Consider the following 18,734-nt stretch of genomic DNA (forward strand, 5'->3'; position numbering starts at 1 on the left):
ATGTTGGATGTTGGAGGGGATGTGGAAAAACTGGGACACTGATGCATTGTTGGAGGAGTTGTGAACTGATCCAACCACTCTGGAGAGCAATTAGGAAAGTGCTATAAAATTGTGTCATACCCTTTGATCCAGCAACACCACTGTTAAGTCTATATCCCAAAGACATCCATAAAGACATCCTTTTTTTTGGGAAAAGGACCTATTTGTACAAAAATATTTATAGCAGCTCTTTTTGAGTTGGAAATCAAATGGCTGCCTATCAACTGGGGAATGGCCAAACAAGTTGTGGTATATGATTGTAATGGAATGTTATTGTGCTACAAGAAATGACAAGCAGGATGATTCCAGAAAAACCTGGGACAGCTTACATGAACTGATGCCTAGTGAACAGAACCAGGAGACCTTTGTACATAGTAACAGCAATATTGTTTGATGAAGAACTGTGAATGACTTAGCTATTCTCAGCAATACAGTAGTCCAAGACAATCCCAAACGACTAATGATGAAGCGTACTATTCACCTCCAGAGAAGGAACTGACGTTGACTGAATACAAACTAAAGCATGCTATTTTTTAGTTTCATTTTTTTCCTTTTATTAGAGTTTGCTTGTACAAAATGACTAATATGGAAATGTTTTACATAATTGCACATGTATAACCTATATTTGATTGTTTACCAGCTCAGGGACAAGAGAGGAGAGAGAGAAGGAGGAAGAAATAGAATTTGGAACTCAAATTTTTTGTATAGAAATGTTAAAAAATTAAAAAGAAAACAATGAGACATAAATTTCAATGGATCTGTGATCTTATCGATTCTGGAGGTCCCTCTAAGAGATACAGATGGCAGCCCATTGATTCCTGCCCATCTTGTCCATGTTCTCCCAAAATTTGCAACATGAGTTTTGCAATGGGCAAAAAAATCAAATAAAACCTTAAGTTTTGTTTAGAGAGGTATAATTTACCAAACGAAGGAGGTGATAGTCCAGCTGTACTCTTCCCTGTTTATGCTACACACCCTGGTCCTTTCCTACCTTTTCAGCTTTCTTATTCTTTATTGCCCTTCACACACTCTATGATGCAGCTGCATCACTGACTTGCTCTCCATTATATTTCTTGGAACATACCCTGGCTGTCTCCAAGCCTCAAATGCTTTGCTTCCCAACCTCTGACTCAGTTTTCATGAATTCCTTCAAGATTAAGCTCAAATCCCACCTACTACAGCAGGCCCTTCCCAGTCTTTCAGCTGCTAATGCCTTCCCCTCTCAGAATGTTTTCTAGTAACTCTTTGTGTATTAGTTATTTACCTGTTGTCTTCCCAATTAGAATGTAAACTCTTTGAAGTCAGGGCCAACTCTCTCTCTTTATATCCCCAGAGTTTAGCGCAGTGCCTGACAGTGAGCATTCAGGTAAATACTTTTTGACTGTCTCCTGCCTCTACTTGCCTGAAGTGCCCAAACTGGCTATCTTAAGGGCAAAAGTAATTAAAGATCCCAAGGACATGAACAATTTTCATCCCCTTGTGACTCACAGAGAAGTGTTCATACTTAGTAAAGAGATCACCGGCTGTTTATACTGTTATCCCATCAACACCTCATCACCTGTGATGAAATCCTGTGACTGTATCAAGTACAGAACAAGAAAATCACAGGAATCTCACATATCAAGAGATGAGCAGCATGTTTCATCCTGAGTCCTGTAGAATCATGCTTAGTGCAGTGCCGGGTACATAGTAGGTATTTATTGATTGATTGATTGATGGTCTTCATGTTGATCAGAGTTCCTAAGTTATTTGAGATATACATGGCCAATATGGGAATTCATTTTGCTTGACTGTATTTTTTTTATTTTTGGGGGGCTAATTTTTTATTAGTTTATTTTGATTTATCAATAATCATTTCCATAAGCTTTTGAGTTTTAAATTTTTCTCCCCCTCCCTCCCCAAGATGGCTCACAATATGATGTAGGCTATACATATACATTCCCATTAAACATATTTTCACATTAGTCATATTGTAAGGAAGAATTAGAAGCAATAGAAGAAATCACAAGAAAGAGGAAACAAAACAAAACAGAAGGAAAAAAAGACCAAATAGTATGCTTCGATCTGCATTCAAACTACATGGTTCTTTCTTTGGATATGGATAGCATTTTCTGTCTCAAGACCTTTGGAGTTGTCTTGGATCCTCGAATTGCTGAGAAGGTCTAAGTCTATCAAAGTCAGTCATTGTACAACATGGCTGTTACTGTGTACAACTTTCTGCTGGTTCTGCTCACTTCACTTAGCATCAGTCCATAGAAGTCTTTCCAGGTTTTTCTGAAGTCTACCTGCACATCATTTCTTATAGCACAATAGTATTCCATCACATTCATATAACACAACTTGTTCAGCCATTCCCCAGTTGATGGGCATTCTCTCAATTTCCAATTCTTTTGCCACCACAAAAAGAGCTGTTCTAAATATTTTTGTGCATATGGGTCCTTTTCCCATTTGTATGATCTCTTTGGGATATAGCCCTACACATGCTATTGCTGGGTCAAAGGGTATGCACATTTTTATTGCCCTTTGGGCATAGTTCTGTGCCAAATGAAAGAGCTAAGTTTCCACATAAGTAGATAAGAAATCAGCACAGACATGCTAACTTCTCTGTCCAAGGGGGGAGTGACAACACAATTCTAGGCACATAATGTATGTTAAGGGTGGGGCATATAAGGAAGATTGTAACCCAGAAGGATTAGGACTAATTCTGATCCAGAAGGGAGGAATTAGGCAGCATCTTTATAACAGTTCCAAATTGCTCTCCAAAATGATTGGATCATTTCACAACTCCATTAATGCATTAGTGTTCCAATTTTCCCTCATCTTCTCCAACATTTGTCATTTTCCTGTTTTGTCATGTTGGCCAATCTGATAGGTATGATGTACCTCAGAGTTGTTTTGATTTGCATTTCTCTAATCAATAGTGATTTAGAGCATTTTTTCATAGGACTATAGATGGCTTTAATTTCTTCGTCTGAGAACTGCCTGTTCTTATCCTTTGACCATTTATCAATTGGGGAATGACTTGTATTCTTATAAATTTGACTTAATTCTCTATATATTTTAGAAATGAGGCCCTTACCTCGACTGTACATTTTTAAAAGCTTCCTTCCTCCATTTCCCTTTTTAAAAAAATGTTTTACTGATATTTTGTTTTCTTACATCACTATAGTTATCTCATGGATCCCTTTCCCTCCCCTTCCCAGAGAGCTTTCCCATATGACAAATAATTTTTTTAGAGAAGAAAATAAAGTCAGCACAATTGATTGATACTCTAAAAAAGAAAGTCCAAAAACATGTAAACAATGTGTAACACCTGTGGACCTCCCACGGAGTGTCCTCTCATACCTCTTCATTCGAATCCTGTTTGATATCTCTAATTTTGTTACATTTACTTTTGAATTTTTGGCATGTGGTTATTCTTTCCAATTTATGTTGTTGGTAGTTACTGTATACATTGTTTTCTTAGCTCTGCTGATTTTGCCAACATCAGTTCGCATAGGTCTTTCCAAGGTTCTCTGCATCATCACACACGTTTCTTACGGCACAGTCATATTCCATTACATTCATGTGTAACAATTTGTTTAGCTCTTTCCCAATTGCCTCTCTCTTTTTTCAAAGGGGAAGAGAAAAGAAAACAATGGAAAAAGTGAAGTTCCTTCCAGTTCTAAAGCTATGATCTCTTCAAACACAGCCCTCTTACAAAGAGCTTAATAAATCCTTTTTTACTCATTCGTTATTGCTTTTGCACCAACTACTTGGTGGAGATACCAATTGTTAGCATAGTATACGATGGCTTGCAGTGTGCTGTGCACACAGTAGGCACAAGGATGGATAGGAGGGACTCACCCACACCTGAGCTCCCGAGGCCGGGAAACAGCCTGCCCATCCTAGACCCCTCCAGCTCCCTGGCCAGGAGAGCGGCTATTCTATACAGTACGGTAGTGGCTCGCAGCCCCTCCCCCGAGGCCCCCACCTCCCCAGGCTCTCTCCCCTCCTCCTCTTCCAGCGGAGCCCCGCGGCCGGCCAGAGGAGCCGCGTTGGCGCGCGCGCCGCCTGGCTGCCCCCCTCGCCTGCGGCCGCAGCGGCCGAAGCAGCCAGTCCGGGCGCTCCTTTGCGCTGCGATGAGCAGTGGGGTGGCCGCGGCGCGCCGGGGCTGTTCCACCGCACCATGAGACTCTCCTGCAAGGTCGTGGCCATCCTGCTGTGCCTGGGCAGTCTGCTGCTTCTCTATCTGCTCGGGGGCAGCGCCGACGAAGCGCCCCCCAAAGCGCCTCCGGGCAAGAGTTGGCTGCGCGCTGCGCTCTCCGGCCCCGGGGGAGCCAGCGCGCCCTCTCCCTTCGCCCTGGTCAGACCCTTGGGAGCGGCTCAAGTTTCTAAGCGGCTCAGGCAGCCACGTCTCCACACGAAGCCAGGCAAGAAGAGCGCAGGGAGGCAAGCCAAGTTTGCCGGCGTTAGGTAAGCCCTTCCAGGGAGATGGGGAGAGATCGAGGGAAGGGGGAGACGTCGACAGTAGGCTGCCCTCCTGTTGAAGGGCTCCGGGTGGTTGGGGCCGCCCTGAACCCAGATTTCCCGCCCCCCACCCCCACCTTCCTTTCCCCCACCACTTTGCCCTGCGCGACAGCCCTGGAATCCCAGCCTTGCAATGTAATTGACCGAGAATGTTGTCAGTTTCTACCCAGGGGCTGGAACGAAGCCCTTCACTAGATCCCTCCTTACGTTTGTTTTCAAGTTTTACCCAGCTGGCGGCTCCTTTTTCTTATTGCACCAGAACCATTTGTATTTGTTCTTGCAATTCTAATTATCAATCTGTAGTTTGGGAAATGTCTTTACTTTAGGGGGAGTGGTGGGAAGGAAGGGAGAGAAAGCTCCTGTTTAAAAAATATTCTTCAGAGGTCCTGGGGCTGGCAATTTTGTATCGCAAGATGCTGTGGTTACTTTTAAATACGTATGTTTTTCTTGATGCCAGATATAAATGTTGTGGGCATTTATCAAAGGGTTCTTTCTGTCCCTGACCTTAACCGTGCTTTTCCATTCTCTTGCAGTTTAGGGATTTGTGTTCATTTCCTTTCTTGTGAACAGCTTTTTACAATCTCCTGTCAGTTGGACCTTTTCCTTTTAGTCTGATTAGAGCTTTTGATGTTTTTAACTTAACGAACTTCAGGTGCAGTACACAAATTTGTTGGAGTCTTTAATAGCTTCCAAATAATTGAAGAACTCCCCCCCCCAGCTGAAACTACTAAATCTGTTCTAGTGTTTTGGCAGAAACTAACTGAAGATAAATGGAATGCAGCCAGGTGTAGAGAAAAAGCACTAGGGTTGGAGTCAGAAAATCAGAGTCCTGGTATCTGGCTCATTGAATGACCTTGAACAGCTCATTGAAGCTCTCTGAGCCTCACTGCTTAGCTTTAAAATGGGAATAATTACACGTGCCCTGCCTACTTCATAGCTAGTCTCATGAGGATCAAATATATGAGGAAAACTACTTTGATACTTTATAAATATGAGGTATTGTTAGGAAGTAAAAGAAAGTAAATCTTGATGACCCTGCCTTTATTTACACTTATCCATTCATTCATTAAGCCCTCACTGAATACATATTTTGTGCCAGGAATTTTGCTACATTGGAAATATAATGAGAGAGAGAGAGAGAGAGAGAGACAGAGAGAGAAGGAGAACACGAACCCAGTCCCTTCCCTCAAGGAGCATACATTCCATTGATATTATGTGGGAATTTATTGGAAACATAAGAGAACTGGGATTTTAGTTTGAGTATTTGTCTCCTCTGTACCTAGCACTGTTCCCAGAACAACTTAGGTACTTACTGAATGATTAGTTGGCTGGATGGGTTTGAAGATTAATATTGCACAGCATAATGTATGGGAAAGTGCCTAGATTTTCATCTCTGAGGACCTGGGTTTGCATCCTGCTTCTAATATTTACTATATGCCCAGTGGCCCATCTATAAAATGAGAAGGTTGGATTATTTCTGAGGTATCCATTTTTTGAACCTTTGAGTAGGTTGTAGAGGTATTCTAAGTATAACTGCAGCACCCTTACCTCTTCTGACAATGGCCTTCAAAGTTAAGAGGAATTAAAATTTTAAAAAAAATATTTCTTTTAGAAAATCATTCAGATTTCAGAAAAATATCCCCTGGTTCCTATAATTTCCTGTGTTGGGCTCAAATTCAGTTCATTAGAATTTGGGAGATTTAAAAAGCCACCCTTATTTCAGGGTAGCAAGCGTGGTATTTTAGTTGTACTTAATGTGTAAGCTCACATACCAGATGCCAAAGTATCTTAAGAGTTTCTCCTTGATCTCATTCTATTGACTGACTGAACAGAATGAATCAATGCATGAAAAGCACTAGCTTATCATTTTACTGAGATTTTTATAAAGAAAATAATGTGATGAGAGATCTAAGAGACTTTCAAACTGGGTTAAACACACACACACACACACACACACACACACACACACACACACACACACACACACACATATTTGGGGTGGCATCTTATTGTCCCGCTGGCCAAGTTTGCTTTCACAGGGAGCAGGTCATGGGTAGAATATAAATGGATGTTTTAAAGTAGGATTACTTCCATGAACAACAATACCTCTCAAAGTCATTTTTCTTTTGAACATATCGATTAGATTATCATGAAAATTGTTGCCAACACTGGAAGAATAAGGAATAAAATGAGAAAACTTTGCACAGGGTAAATAAGCCCCAAGAAGTCTCTGACTCAAATGAATAATGATGAAATTCATTCTCATATCCTTTGGAAAAGTGGACAGTTTTTAGCACCTTATTTATTCATTTTTTCCTGAGCCACCTTGATGGGCAGGGTACCAAATGCAGTCTAGTCAAGGACCACTGCATTGAAGTACATTTTCCCCTTTTCCTGACTGGGTTATTTTGCTATAATTAAGTAAGAATTTCACCTTGGGGAGGGTAAAAGGCTGCATGTGTTTTGGAATACAAATGCTTCAATCCCTTTAAGTGGCTAGAACCCAAAAGAAATGTGGAGCAATATGGGTGACCTCATCGTTTCTGGCCTAAGGAAGGTCAGGCTTGTGGTTGTGGTGAGCAAAAAAAAAATTGGAGTTGGATAAGAGGCAGATTACCACCTGCCTACCATCGGAGATTCATCGGGCTGTTCCCCAGGGATACTGGGGGGTGGGGAGTGGGGGTGAGGTGGAGTCCTGCCACGTTGATTCATGAAACACAATGCTCTTTTTCTTCCAACATCTTGTTCTCATTTTAATTAAGTTTCCAGAGATTTGCTTAGGCTCATCCAGAACCTACAATTTTACAACTACTCATTTGATTGCAATGTTGCTCTCAACAGGCGTAGACTCTATAAAAAAAAAGAGATAGGCCTTGGATAAGGCATCCCTTTCTTGGTGGGGTTTGTAAAATGAGACCACAATGTCATTACATGCAAGAAAATGAATACTTAATGTCAAATCTAAAAGTGGAAGTCTATGTGGCTGAAGAGGCATGCAGCAGAACTATGTAATGGATTGTGAGTCAGGAGGTCTGGGGTCTAGTCCCAGCTCTTCCCCTTCACTTCCCCCAGACTCAGTTTCTTTGTTCAGTGAGGAGGTTGGACTAAATATGGACCATCAAGTGGTCTTGTGGCTAGTCAAGGGGTGGGTGAACATGAGTTGGGAAAAAATTACATCTTTATTTTCACTAACTTCTAACTGAAATTTAGCATTTCCTTCATTTTTTTTTCCTTTTTGGTGAGGCAGTCAGGGTTAAGGGTTAAGTGACTTGCCTAGGGTCACATAGCTAGTAAGTGTCAAGTGTCTGAGGCCAAGTTTGAACTCAGGTGCTCCTGACTCCAGGGCTAGTGCTCTATTTACTGTGCCACCTGGCTGCCCTTCATTCAATTTTCTAAAAACATTCTTGTGAGAAGGGACCCATAGCCTTACCTGGACTGCCTGAGGTGTCTGTGACACAATAAAAAAAAAAAGGACTAGATGATCTCAAGAGTTTGCATCTAGCTCTGACATTCTTCTGGTGTTTCTCTGATAATGAGATGGTGATTGAATACTGGTTCTAACCTTAGCACTCTTAACATCAATGGGAAAATACAAACTTGTAGCTTCCAGCTCCTTCTTACAAAACTTTGTGCCAACCATGGGGCCAACCTAGAGCTCTTGCTGTATTTTCCCCTCTTCTCCCAGTTTCATAATGGGTTATGTTTTCACTTAAACCACCTCTGAGCTTCAGTTACCTTCTCTGGGAAATGTCCCCATTTTACAATATCTGTTGTACCTAGGGGCAAGTAGGTGGTGCAGTGGATACAGAATGCCAAGTCTAGAGTCAGGAGGATCTGGGTTCAAATATGGCCTCAGACACCTAGTAGCTGTGTGACTCTGGCCAGGTCACTTAACCTCGTTTGCCTAAGTTAACCGGTCTGTAAAATGAGCTGGAAAAGGAAATAGCAATCCACTCCAGTATCTTTGCCTAGAAAACCATTAGTCGGGCATGACTGAAAAATGACTGAATGACAATAGTACCCATACCTGAGGGTTGTTTTAATTTTGTTTTGTTTTGTCTTTTTTTTTTGGAGTTGTGTAGCTCTGAATTAGCAACTAAAATAGAAGGTATCTGTTGTACAACTCAGGGTAGTAGTTGATTATACTGGAGATTTATTATATTCTAACACAGATCATTTATAAATACAGTTTTCATTATTATAAAGCTTCTACCCTTTTTTGTTTGTTTATAGTTTGCAAACCTATTCTGAAGGCTGAAGATAGGTGCACAGGTCTGCAAAGAGTGCAAATTTAGAATATTGTAAATGCTTTACAGGTTGTGTTTGAAGGACCAGCTGCCACCATGACTTTACATCCATGGTCACTTTTTAAAATCATAAAATATTTTGAGGTCAGCCTTCCTTTCTTCCATTGTACTAAACAAGAAAGCATTTTATAATGAGTTGAAATTAAGAAAGGACCACACCTACTAGAAAAGAAGACATGAGGACCACCTGAGAGAATACATCTTCAGTGCTGTGTATGTGACAGCTCTTGTTTTTAGACCCGTCCCTTGATTTTATCAGTGTAGTGAACTCCCAATGAGGAAACGCTCTCTGCCAATGTAAATCATTATGTGCCTTTGCAATCTATAGCTTTAGAGAATTTCCCAGAGTACTGAGGGAATAAATGGGTTTTCCCAGTACATGTGTGGGGTGGTATTTGTATCTCTGGTCTCTGCTCTCTATTCACTATAAGGAACAGCTGGGTCATGTAGTGCATAGAGTGCTAGACCTGGGTCAGGAAGATCAGAGTTCAAATTCTTTCTCAGCCACATGACGACTTCATGGCTCTGGGTAAGTCCCCTTAACCTCTCAGTCCTACTGGCAATTCTTTAAATTTTTAGGACTCTCTAAATCCTTTAGGTCCAAGACCTTTTAGCCTCAGTTTCTTCATCTGTAAAAAGGGAGATGATAATAATAGGACTGACCTCACAGAGTTGTGGTGAGGGTCAGTCTAGATAACACACATACAGCATTTGGTAAACTTTAAAGTGATATAGAAATACTAGCTGCTATCACCATCATCCTCATCATCTTCATCCCTCTCCTCCTCCTCATAATCATTCTCATCTTCCCTCCATGCTTCCTCTCTTGTTATTGCTATTATTTCCTTAAAGGCCAGTGTCACTTGGGAGCTGCCTCTTACACTCTACCGTCCCTCCACTATCTCACTCTTCCCTTTAGCCAAATACTTCATCTTCTCTCACTGTCCAATCTCCACATTTCATTTTGGGTTCTGAGCAAGGTCTTCACAGAAGCCTTCTAGCTGTTTTATTGTCTCAGTGATAAACAATGCCCCAGTAGACAAAATGGTGGTGGAATGAGTGAGTCTCTTACATGATCTCTTGTTGGTTGTCAGATGTCAGCTTAGATGAGACTTCCTTTGCAAAGCTGCCAAGAAGATGGCATTTCTTGACTTTCAGTCCCACACTTGCAGGATGAGTTTTGTAGATTTTGAGATCTTTTGATTGAAAAACATGAAGTGTGTCTTTGTAATCTTTTGGAGGAAAATAAGCACAGTAGATCTGTAGGACCTGGGAGTTGATAGAAATCTTGGAGAACATCTAATCTAACCCTCTTGGAAATGAAATCTTAGGCACAGCCAGCCTGGTGAAGTGGAAAGAGCACTAAATTTGTAGTCAGAAGACTTGGTTTCAAATCCTGACTCTGCCATTTCCCTACATGACCTTGAGGATACTGAAGCCCAAGTGACTCACTGGTCTATCTATGATTGAGGAGATTGGACTAGACTGCCTTCTGAGGTCCCTTCCAGCTCTAAACCTGTGAGCCCAAGAGGTTTATTGATTGACTTGGTCAAGAGACCAGCTAGTGAACCTCCTTCAGGGCAGGGACCTTTTGCTTTTCTTTGAACCTATCCCTAGGGTTTAGCACAGTGCCTGACACATAGTAAACTCTTAATAAATGTTTGTGCACTGACTGGCTGAGAACTGTGTGATCTTGATCAAGTTACTTATAGGTTCAGTCAATCCATCAGCCTTTCCCAAGTGCCAACTATGTGCGAGGCACTGAGCCGAGGATACAAAAAGAGGCAAGACAGACCCTGCCCTCGAGGAGCTTACAGTCTAATGGGGAAACCATGCAAACCAGACTCAGAGCTGGAAGGAGCCATAGAGATTATCTAGTTCAGCACTCTACTTTTACAGATGTGAAACAGTCATGAGACTTGCCCAGAGTCACACGGGGAGTAAGAGATAGAGCTGGGATTTGAACCAAAGGCTTTTGGCTCTTTCTACCACACTAGGCTCCCTTTCCACTTAGTCTCTTTCTTCCATAATCTCTTTCCTTCCAAGTCAGAAATCTTCTGAGCTGTGAGACAATAAGAAAAGACCTTTTCTGGAAAGGATTCAAGAGAGGGAGAAAAAGAGAATGAAGTGGGAAATGTGATGGACTAATGCACTAAAAATGATGCAGTATTTTGTTTCATGATTTAAGACTTGAAAAAGTGACTAGAACCGTTGGGCTGCAGTACAAGATCTGGATATTTATTGAGTTGGAATCTTATCCCTCCATCCAATTTTTAGTTTTGCCGCCTCTCTAGCAGCCAAGAACTAGGATTGTCCAGCCTGGAAAAGCATGGAGTAAGTTTAGAGTTTCCTGTGAGTCATGAGTTTTCCCAAGAAATCAAATTCATGCTCTCCCAAAGACACTGCTAATTTTTGGGCCTGAGTCTTTTAGCGTTGCCTCTCCTAGAGGCTCAGCTTTGGCCTCGTGTTTTCATGTTCCCAGTTGTATATTGTGTGTCTAAGTGAAAAAAAAATTAAGAAAAGTTGGTGATGTAGCCACTCAGAATGATAGGTTTTGAGCCAGAGGGACCTAACAAGGGTCATCTAGTCCCACCCCTCATTTTACAGTTGAGGAAACTGAGGTTCTGAGAACTTAAGAACCCAGGGTCACACACAAGTAGAACTTAAACCCAGTTCTTCCTGACTCCAAATTCAGCACACTGTCTGTGACTTACTTGCCCAAGATCACATAGGCAATACGTAGCAGAGCTAGTTTCTCTGACTCCAAATTTAATGCTTCCTTTCCTGGACTACACTTCTTTTTTCTTGGGAGAAACATTGCAGATGTACAGTGAGCAGAGGAAGTGTGCAGGCTGATTGTATTTGAGATATTGTGCAGTGTTTTAAAGGAGTACAAGCTACTCTGTGATGCGCGATCTCATCTTTTTAGCAGCAATATTTTTCTGGTCATGCCACATGACTACAAATGATGGAATCCCACAGTCTGTGGAAACATGAAGCTAGTAACCATTTACTGCCCAGGGATGAGGAGCTGGTAACTAAGGCTGTCCTTTTGAGCATAGATGTACCAAGATCAGTTATAAAGACTTTGCTTATGCCAGGGGGAGGTTTCTTAGTTGTTTCAAGTTCTGTTCTTTGAGATTAAAACTGTGCATAGTTAGAAACTTTGTGATATAATTCATGCCATTAAGTCCTTCTTGGAATCCCTTTGAAATAAATCCCCTTAATAAAGTTTCCATCTGTGAGACTCAGGTGTATGTAATTTTGTTGAAGACAAGGTTTCTCCTCCCCTCCTATTTTTTTTTTCTGTTATTTACTCTCTTCCTATTGCCATCCCTAAATACTTGAGCCTTGCTTAGGAAGAGAAAATAGGCATTCTATCTGTTTACTGGCCATGTGGAGTCATGGAATTTTAGTTCAAGGAGGGAAAATATTCAATCAATTCTTTTTCTTCATAGGTCAACAGCCAGTTCTTTTTAACGTACTGCTGGTTCACATTTCACATCTCCATAACAAACTTTGAATAAAAGCAAAAGAGAGGATATAGAATGAACTGGAATGAAATCTTATGGTAGGGGGAGAGAGGAATGAAATGGGCATAAATCCAGTGAAATTATAAATGATAAATCCAAATGGTCAGACAAAAGATATGAGAAGGGATCACCTGAAATCCTTTGAAGAGATGGGAGATTATGGGAATGGAACGTTGCATATAACATCAGACTTTTTTCATGTGTTGGTTAGTTTTGCAAAATTGTTTTTTCCCCCCTACTTTATTCTGTTATAAGGAATGGCTCTTGGATAGGAAGAGGGATTGTGCTTGGAAGTGTAATTGTTATAAAGACAAAAGACCTCATAAGATATTATAAGATGTAAAAATAAAAGGTATCATTGAAGTTATTTTTTAAAAATGAAACAAAAACAAAGAGTCACAGCATGGATCAATTACTGCACATTTTTTTGGAATCAGCTTCTTTTTCATTATCATTATTTATCACCGTTGAACATTTATTGAATGCCTATTGTTTGGGAGGCCTCGGGTTTGTATGTAACACAATTATTTTTCCCTTTAAAGTTTGTGAACCAAACTCAATATTTATTTATTCAAAATTGATTTATGATGATTCCTCTAATATTTACAAAAGAGACCTTTTGACTTTACTCCTCTTGGCATGGTACTTGATGCAGAAAGTAATGTTCACATCAGAGTCAACTATCAGATTTCCCATCAGTCAGGCCAAGCCAATTACACTTTCTGTAACTGAAGAGGCTAAGCATTGGCTACCACAACAGATTTAACCAATTAGTAAAGCCCTGAGTGCCTTCCCTCAGCAATCCATCCTCCTTTGATGTTCTAGGCATGCAATTATATCACCCAGGATGCCATCTGTCAACCTCCAGGAAACTCTTGTCACCTTCTTCAATAACTTTATCACCTGGCTGTCAGTCTTCCCTTCCTGCTTAGCTTCTGATGTCACTTTGATGACTTTTTTCTTCATATTCGTTATCCTTCTAACACTGACCTTCAGCCACATACTCATACACATGAGTGTGGACTCAGGAGGAGCTTACCATCGCTAAAAGCTGCCCCATGTCCAAGATCTTGGATTCTGAAAACTTCTTCTCTGATAAATTCCCTAGCTATTGCTTATTTACTCCTCAGCCTGACATTTGTTTTCCCTCATTGTGACCTGCAGTCCCTTGATCACACCCTGTTCTCTCAGGGAGAGAATATCTCTCTTATTCTGCGTTCAATGGCTCACAGTCTCAAAGTTTGAAGGGACCTGAGAGACAATCCCATCTGAACAAAAATCCACTCTCTGATAACTCCAACCAGTACTCATCTAGCCACAGCTTAAATTAACCCCTCCCCTTAGCTTCCTAACTCTTTAAAAAATGAAAGGAAAAGACTCCCTTGTAACAAATTAACATAGTGGAGCAAAATGAATCCACACAGTAACCCTGTCCAAAAGTGTATGATTACTCACCTCGTGCTCATTAAATCACTGTCAGGAGATGGTAACATGCTTCATCCAAGGCACTCTGGAGACACCTGGTGACCTGAGTTTGGAAGTCTTTCAAAGGTATTTTTCATTACAATATTGCTGTCCTTGTATGATTAATTGTTCTCTTGGTTCTGGTCACTTCACTCTGTATCCATTCACACTACCCAAGATTCTCTGAAGTCATCTCTTTCTTCATGTCTTACAGAGCAATAACGTCCCATTGCATTCACATGCCCCCCTTTTAGGAGTAGGAATGAATCCAAAATAAATTTTTAAAAGACAAAAGCAAAGGCATATAATGAGGATGAATTAAAAAACATGTTATGATCAAGCAAGAATGCTGTCAGGAATATTAAGGTTCAGAATGAGCTGAGGCTGGTAGAGAAAGATAAAAATAACAAAACCTTTCTGCTTAATAGCTATATTAATACATTTGTTGTTTCAGAATGAGCTATGGTTCATCTGATGTAGGTGCCCATCACCCTTCTTCCATGTGCTCTGTGGCCGTGGGCAAGTCACTTAACCCTGCTTGCCTCAGTTTCCTCATCTGTGAAATGAGCTGGAGAAGGAAATGGAGAACCTCTGCACTATCTTGACCAAGAAAACCCCAGTGGGGGTCACAAAGAGTCAATCATGACTGAATGACAGCTCACAGTGCTCGTCTTTTCAGTTACCCCAGTTATGAAAAATAGCAAGTTGTACCCTCTTCTTCCTTTCTACACTACTATATTCATCCTTTTTGCCTCCCCTCTTTTAATTTTCAGAACAAGAGCAATCTGCTCTTCTGTTCTTCTTATTTCACTCCATCAGTAACCTTTGAAGATACTAAGGTTCGGAGAGACATCTGTTTCTTCTCCCCCATTAAATGTTAGTGCTATATCATTATACAGTTCCTTCTAATTATATAAATAAACTTATCTTTTAGGCTTCTCTGGCCTCTTGTGTTTGTATTTCAAAGTTCCTCCTTAGCTCTGGTTTTTTCATCAGAAATGCTTGAAAGTTGTTTCTTCCATTAAAGGATCATCCCCCTCCCCCTCCACTCCCCACCCCCACCACTCACCACCCCCACCTTTGAATGATACTCAGCTTTACAGGATAAATTATTCTTGGTTGCAAGCCTATTTCTTTTGCCTTTTGGAATATTGCAATTCAGGCTCTCCTTATTTCCAGTGTAAGTTATCAGATCTTATGTGAGCTTGACTTTTTTCTGGATGCTTACAGTCCTGTTTTTTTTTTCCTTTGACAAGGGACTTTTATTTTAGGGCTTCCTTTCAGAAAAGGATGGCTTCTTCCTGTCTTTGCTTTCTGGTTCTAATAAATATGGACAATTGCAATGTATAATTTCTTAAAATATGATGTCCAGGCTTTTTTTTAATTATAGTTTTCAAGGAGTCCAGTGATTCTTAGATTATTTCATTAGACTGTGAACTTCTTGAGAGCAGGTACCAGGTTTTTTTGTCATTTCTGTCCACAGCACTTAGGCACATAATAGGAGCTTAATGGACTTTTTTGATGACTGACTAACCATCCTTCTGTGTCCAGTTTTCCTGCTTAGTTGTTTAACATTAACATTACATGTGAAGGAGAAATGGTCTGGGGACAGGATTCCTTCCTCCAAAAAGGAAAACTGAGGGGCAGCTAGATGGCACAGTGGATAGAGCACTGGCCCTGGAGTCAGGAGGACCTAAGTTCAAATCCAGCCTCAGACACTTGACTCATCCTAGCTGTGTGACCCTGGGGCAAGTCACTTAATCTCACTGCTTAACAACAACAACACAACAACAACAACAACAACAACAACACTGCAAAAAGGAAAACTGAATGGAAGAAAGATCAGAAGGAGTCAGAGACAAGTGGGGCAATTTTGAAAGTTACACTTTGAATTTTTTATCCGTAACAGGTGATTGGCCAATGAGATCCTGGTCCTTTTGAGCATATGTAGAAGGCTCTGCCTGATGCTGTGTCTTACATAGACTTCAGGGTCTTACAGCCCTCCTTGCCCCACTTGCCACCAGGAAAGAGAGGGCCTTCTTTGGCCTTTCTGAATAAACACTCAGTTCCAGCTCAGCAGCCAGCCACAAGGCCTTTTTCTTCACCACATGCTAAGCAGACAGGAAAACAGTAATACAATATCTGCGTGTGTTCTGAAGTCCACACATGGGATTGCATAAAGCCAAATACACATGATTAAAAGAGCTGGGCTTTCATTGGCTAGTCCCCTTACATATATTTAAAAAGACAGTGGGTTCTATATAATAGAGTTTTACAGTTTCATGTACAAACCTCTTCTGCTGTCCTACAACATACATGGAAATACTTATTTTATTTGTTGTTTAAATTTTAAAAAAAATTAATGGAAAAAAAAGCGATCCCATTCCATGGCTATATTCCTTCATGGGTCTCATTCCACCAAGTTTCAGTAATATTCTATGGGGTCAAATTTTCCTCCTTGTTTTAGTATCTCTATTTCATCTTGCTTGTCATCCATACTCTGTGTATGCATATAGAAATAAGATGCCATGGTTTTCTGTTTTTTTCTGCCTCCCTTTTGTATTTGTCACCTATGAATTTCTAAGGGTCTTTAGGGCTGTTTTTCTTTTTGCTTTGTAGTAGATCTCTATAGTGTCCACAAAACTTGATAATTCTTTCACATAATGGATACAGAAAAAGAAGGTAGGTATCATTATTGTTAATGCCAGGTGGAGAAGTAGCTACCATGGTCCCTATCAGCAAGGGGATGCCAACCTCTGCCCCTCTGTTCATCCCTGAACCTGACCGGGTCTCACACCTGACAGCAGCTATACATCTATTTCATTACTCTCTCCCCTGCTGCAATACATCCTACCATCAACTGTGAAAATCATTTTCCTAAAGTGGTAGTCTGACCATGTTACCTTCCTACTCAATAAAAAATGGTGGCTCCCTATTTCCTCGAAGACCAAATATAAAATTCTCTGTTAGACATTTACAGTTCTTCATACCCTGGCCCCTTCCTACCTTAACAGTCTTTTTACACTTCACTCCCCTCCTAGCTGTACTGTTCTACCTGCAATTAAACATGGTGCTCCCTCTTCCATCTCCCTGCTTTGATACTGGCTTTCTCCCATCCTTCCTCTTTTCTACCTCTTAGTTTTCCTGACTTCATTCCAGACTCAGTTCAGATCTCAGCTTCTGCATAAAGCCTCTGCTAATCCCCTCAGCCACTGAGGTCTTCCACCTGGAGAATTATCTCCATCTATTTTGCATATATCTCGTTACTTACATTCTGTCTTCCCCATTTTATGTGTGGTGAAAGCTTGATCATTCATCATTCATTAAATATGAGCTCTATGAGGGCAGGGGTGTTTTTGCCTTTCTTTTTGTCTTCAGAACTTAACACGGTACCTGGTACATAGTAGTAAATGCTTGGTAGCTGATGGATCAAGGGGCCAGCTTTCCCCGCTTTCAGAAGAGCCTCATATCTGCCCATTAACTCCAAGTGTTTAGTGCTTCTTCCCTTTTTCTGTGTAACATTCTCCTACCTTCCGTTTCCTGATATAGGCCCAGATTGCTCCCTGCTTCTTTGAGCTCTTGCTCCTTTGTTTTCATATTGAATCTCTTCTGTTTTAAACAAACAAACAAACAACTTTATGTCTCCAATAAACTAGACCGTCGAGAAGTGAGCTTTGAAGTGTCTTGACTCCTCTTTTCTAGAAAAGAGACCAGCTTGCAGGGTGAGTGGGCAGTGGATAACCATTCCTTGACTTTGACAGAGAGGTAACCAATGCATGTTCACTGTGAAATTCCCTTGGTTCTGCATATTTTCTGGAAGCAAGAGCTCCATTTCTGTGTAATTCTAATACCTCTTCTGGCCAGTTTGTCTGGAGCGTTCTTCATCTCCTTAGCGTTTTTTCTTCCCACCAGTGTGGAAGTAGAATGGCATTATCTCCTGCCTATATGTTGTTCCCCATACCTGAAATACACTCTGCTGTTGAAATCCTCTACCTCCAAAGCCAAGCCTGGGTGCACCATCCTTCACAAAGCCTTCTCTGACACCTTCCCTTCATCCAGAAGAAAGTCATCTCCCCCGACCCAAATTTACTTAGAGCATTTTTTTCCTGGATGTTCTCTTGTTTTTATTACATTTTTTCAAGTATCATACTTATTTGTGTTGTGTTGTGCTTTTACCCAAACTTCCCCCTGCCTTCCTACCCCCACTTTAGATTGTAAGCTCTTTGAGAGCAGAGATTATTAAAAAAAAAAATTTGAATGCCCATGACCTAATATATACTTTTCATGCTTTAGGGGTTAAAAACATTTAAAAAATATATCTTAACATCACCTTCATTTCTAAATATATACCTTCTCCTCCTGTCCCCAGAAGACCATCCTTCATAAGAATAAAAAAGAGACCCCAAAAAAGCAGTTTAGCAAAATTGACCAAACACATCAATTGGGTCTGACAGTATATTCAGTGCTCCACACTCAGAGTCCCCCAGATTCTGCTAGGAGGAAGGGAAGGGAATTTTCTGTCTTCTTCAGGGCTAAGCTTGGTCACTCTCTCTGGACATTGCCAGGATCTTTCAGCCCACTTCTCCCTCCACCCCCATCGCCCCCTTCTCTCATTAGTGAGTTCCAGGAAGCGCCTGGAGCAGCCCTGCTTCTTGCTCTGGATTTTACTACCGTACCCCAGTGAGTATATTCCCCCCCATTTTTCAGCTCTCTTTCATGTGTTATCTCCCTGACTAGGGTATAAACTCCTTAAGAGTGTGCACCATCCATTTTGCTTTTTTGGGTATGTGTGTATCACCAGGGCCAGTCAGTCAATAAGCATTTATTTTTTAATAGTATTTTATTTTTTCCAATTACATATAAAGATAATTTTCAACGTTTA

General features: G+C 40.9%; 1 protein-coding gene across 1 annotated transcript in view; it reads left to right on the forward strand.

Annotated features, from left to right (window-relative positions):
* Positions 1 to 4,053: 4,053 nt before the first annotated feature.
* Positions 4,054 to 18,734, forward strand: part of GXYLT2 (glucoside xylosyltransferase 2) — a 75,531-nt gene continuing 60,850 nt past the window's right edge. Inside the window, exon 1 of the mRNA XM_021007588.2 lies at positions 4,054 to 4,494. Within this exon, the coding sequence (XP_020863247.1) occupies positions 4,208 to 4,494 (287 nt within the window). The 5' untranslated portion in view covers positions 4,054 to 4,207. The remainder of the gene's footprint in view (positions 4,495 to 18,734) is intronic.

The sequence above is a fragment of the Phascolarctos cinereus genome, unplaced genomic scaffold (assembly GCF_003287225.1).
Source record: "Phascolarctos cinereus isolate Bilbo 61053 unplaced genomic scaffold, phaCin_HiC Scaffold_4;HRSCAF=312, whole genome shotgun sequence".
Classification (NCBI taxonomy): Eukaryota; Metazoa; Chordata; class Mammalia; order Diprotodontia; family Phascolarctidae; genus Phascolarctos; species Phascolarctos cinereus.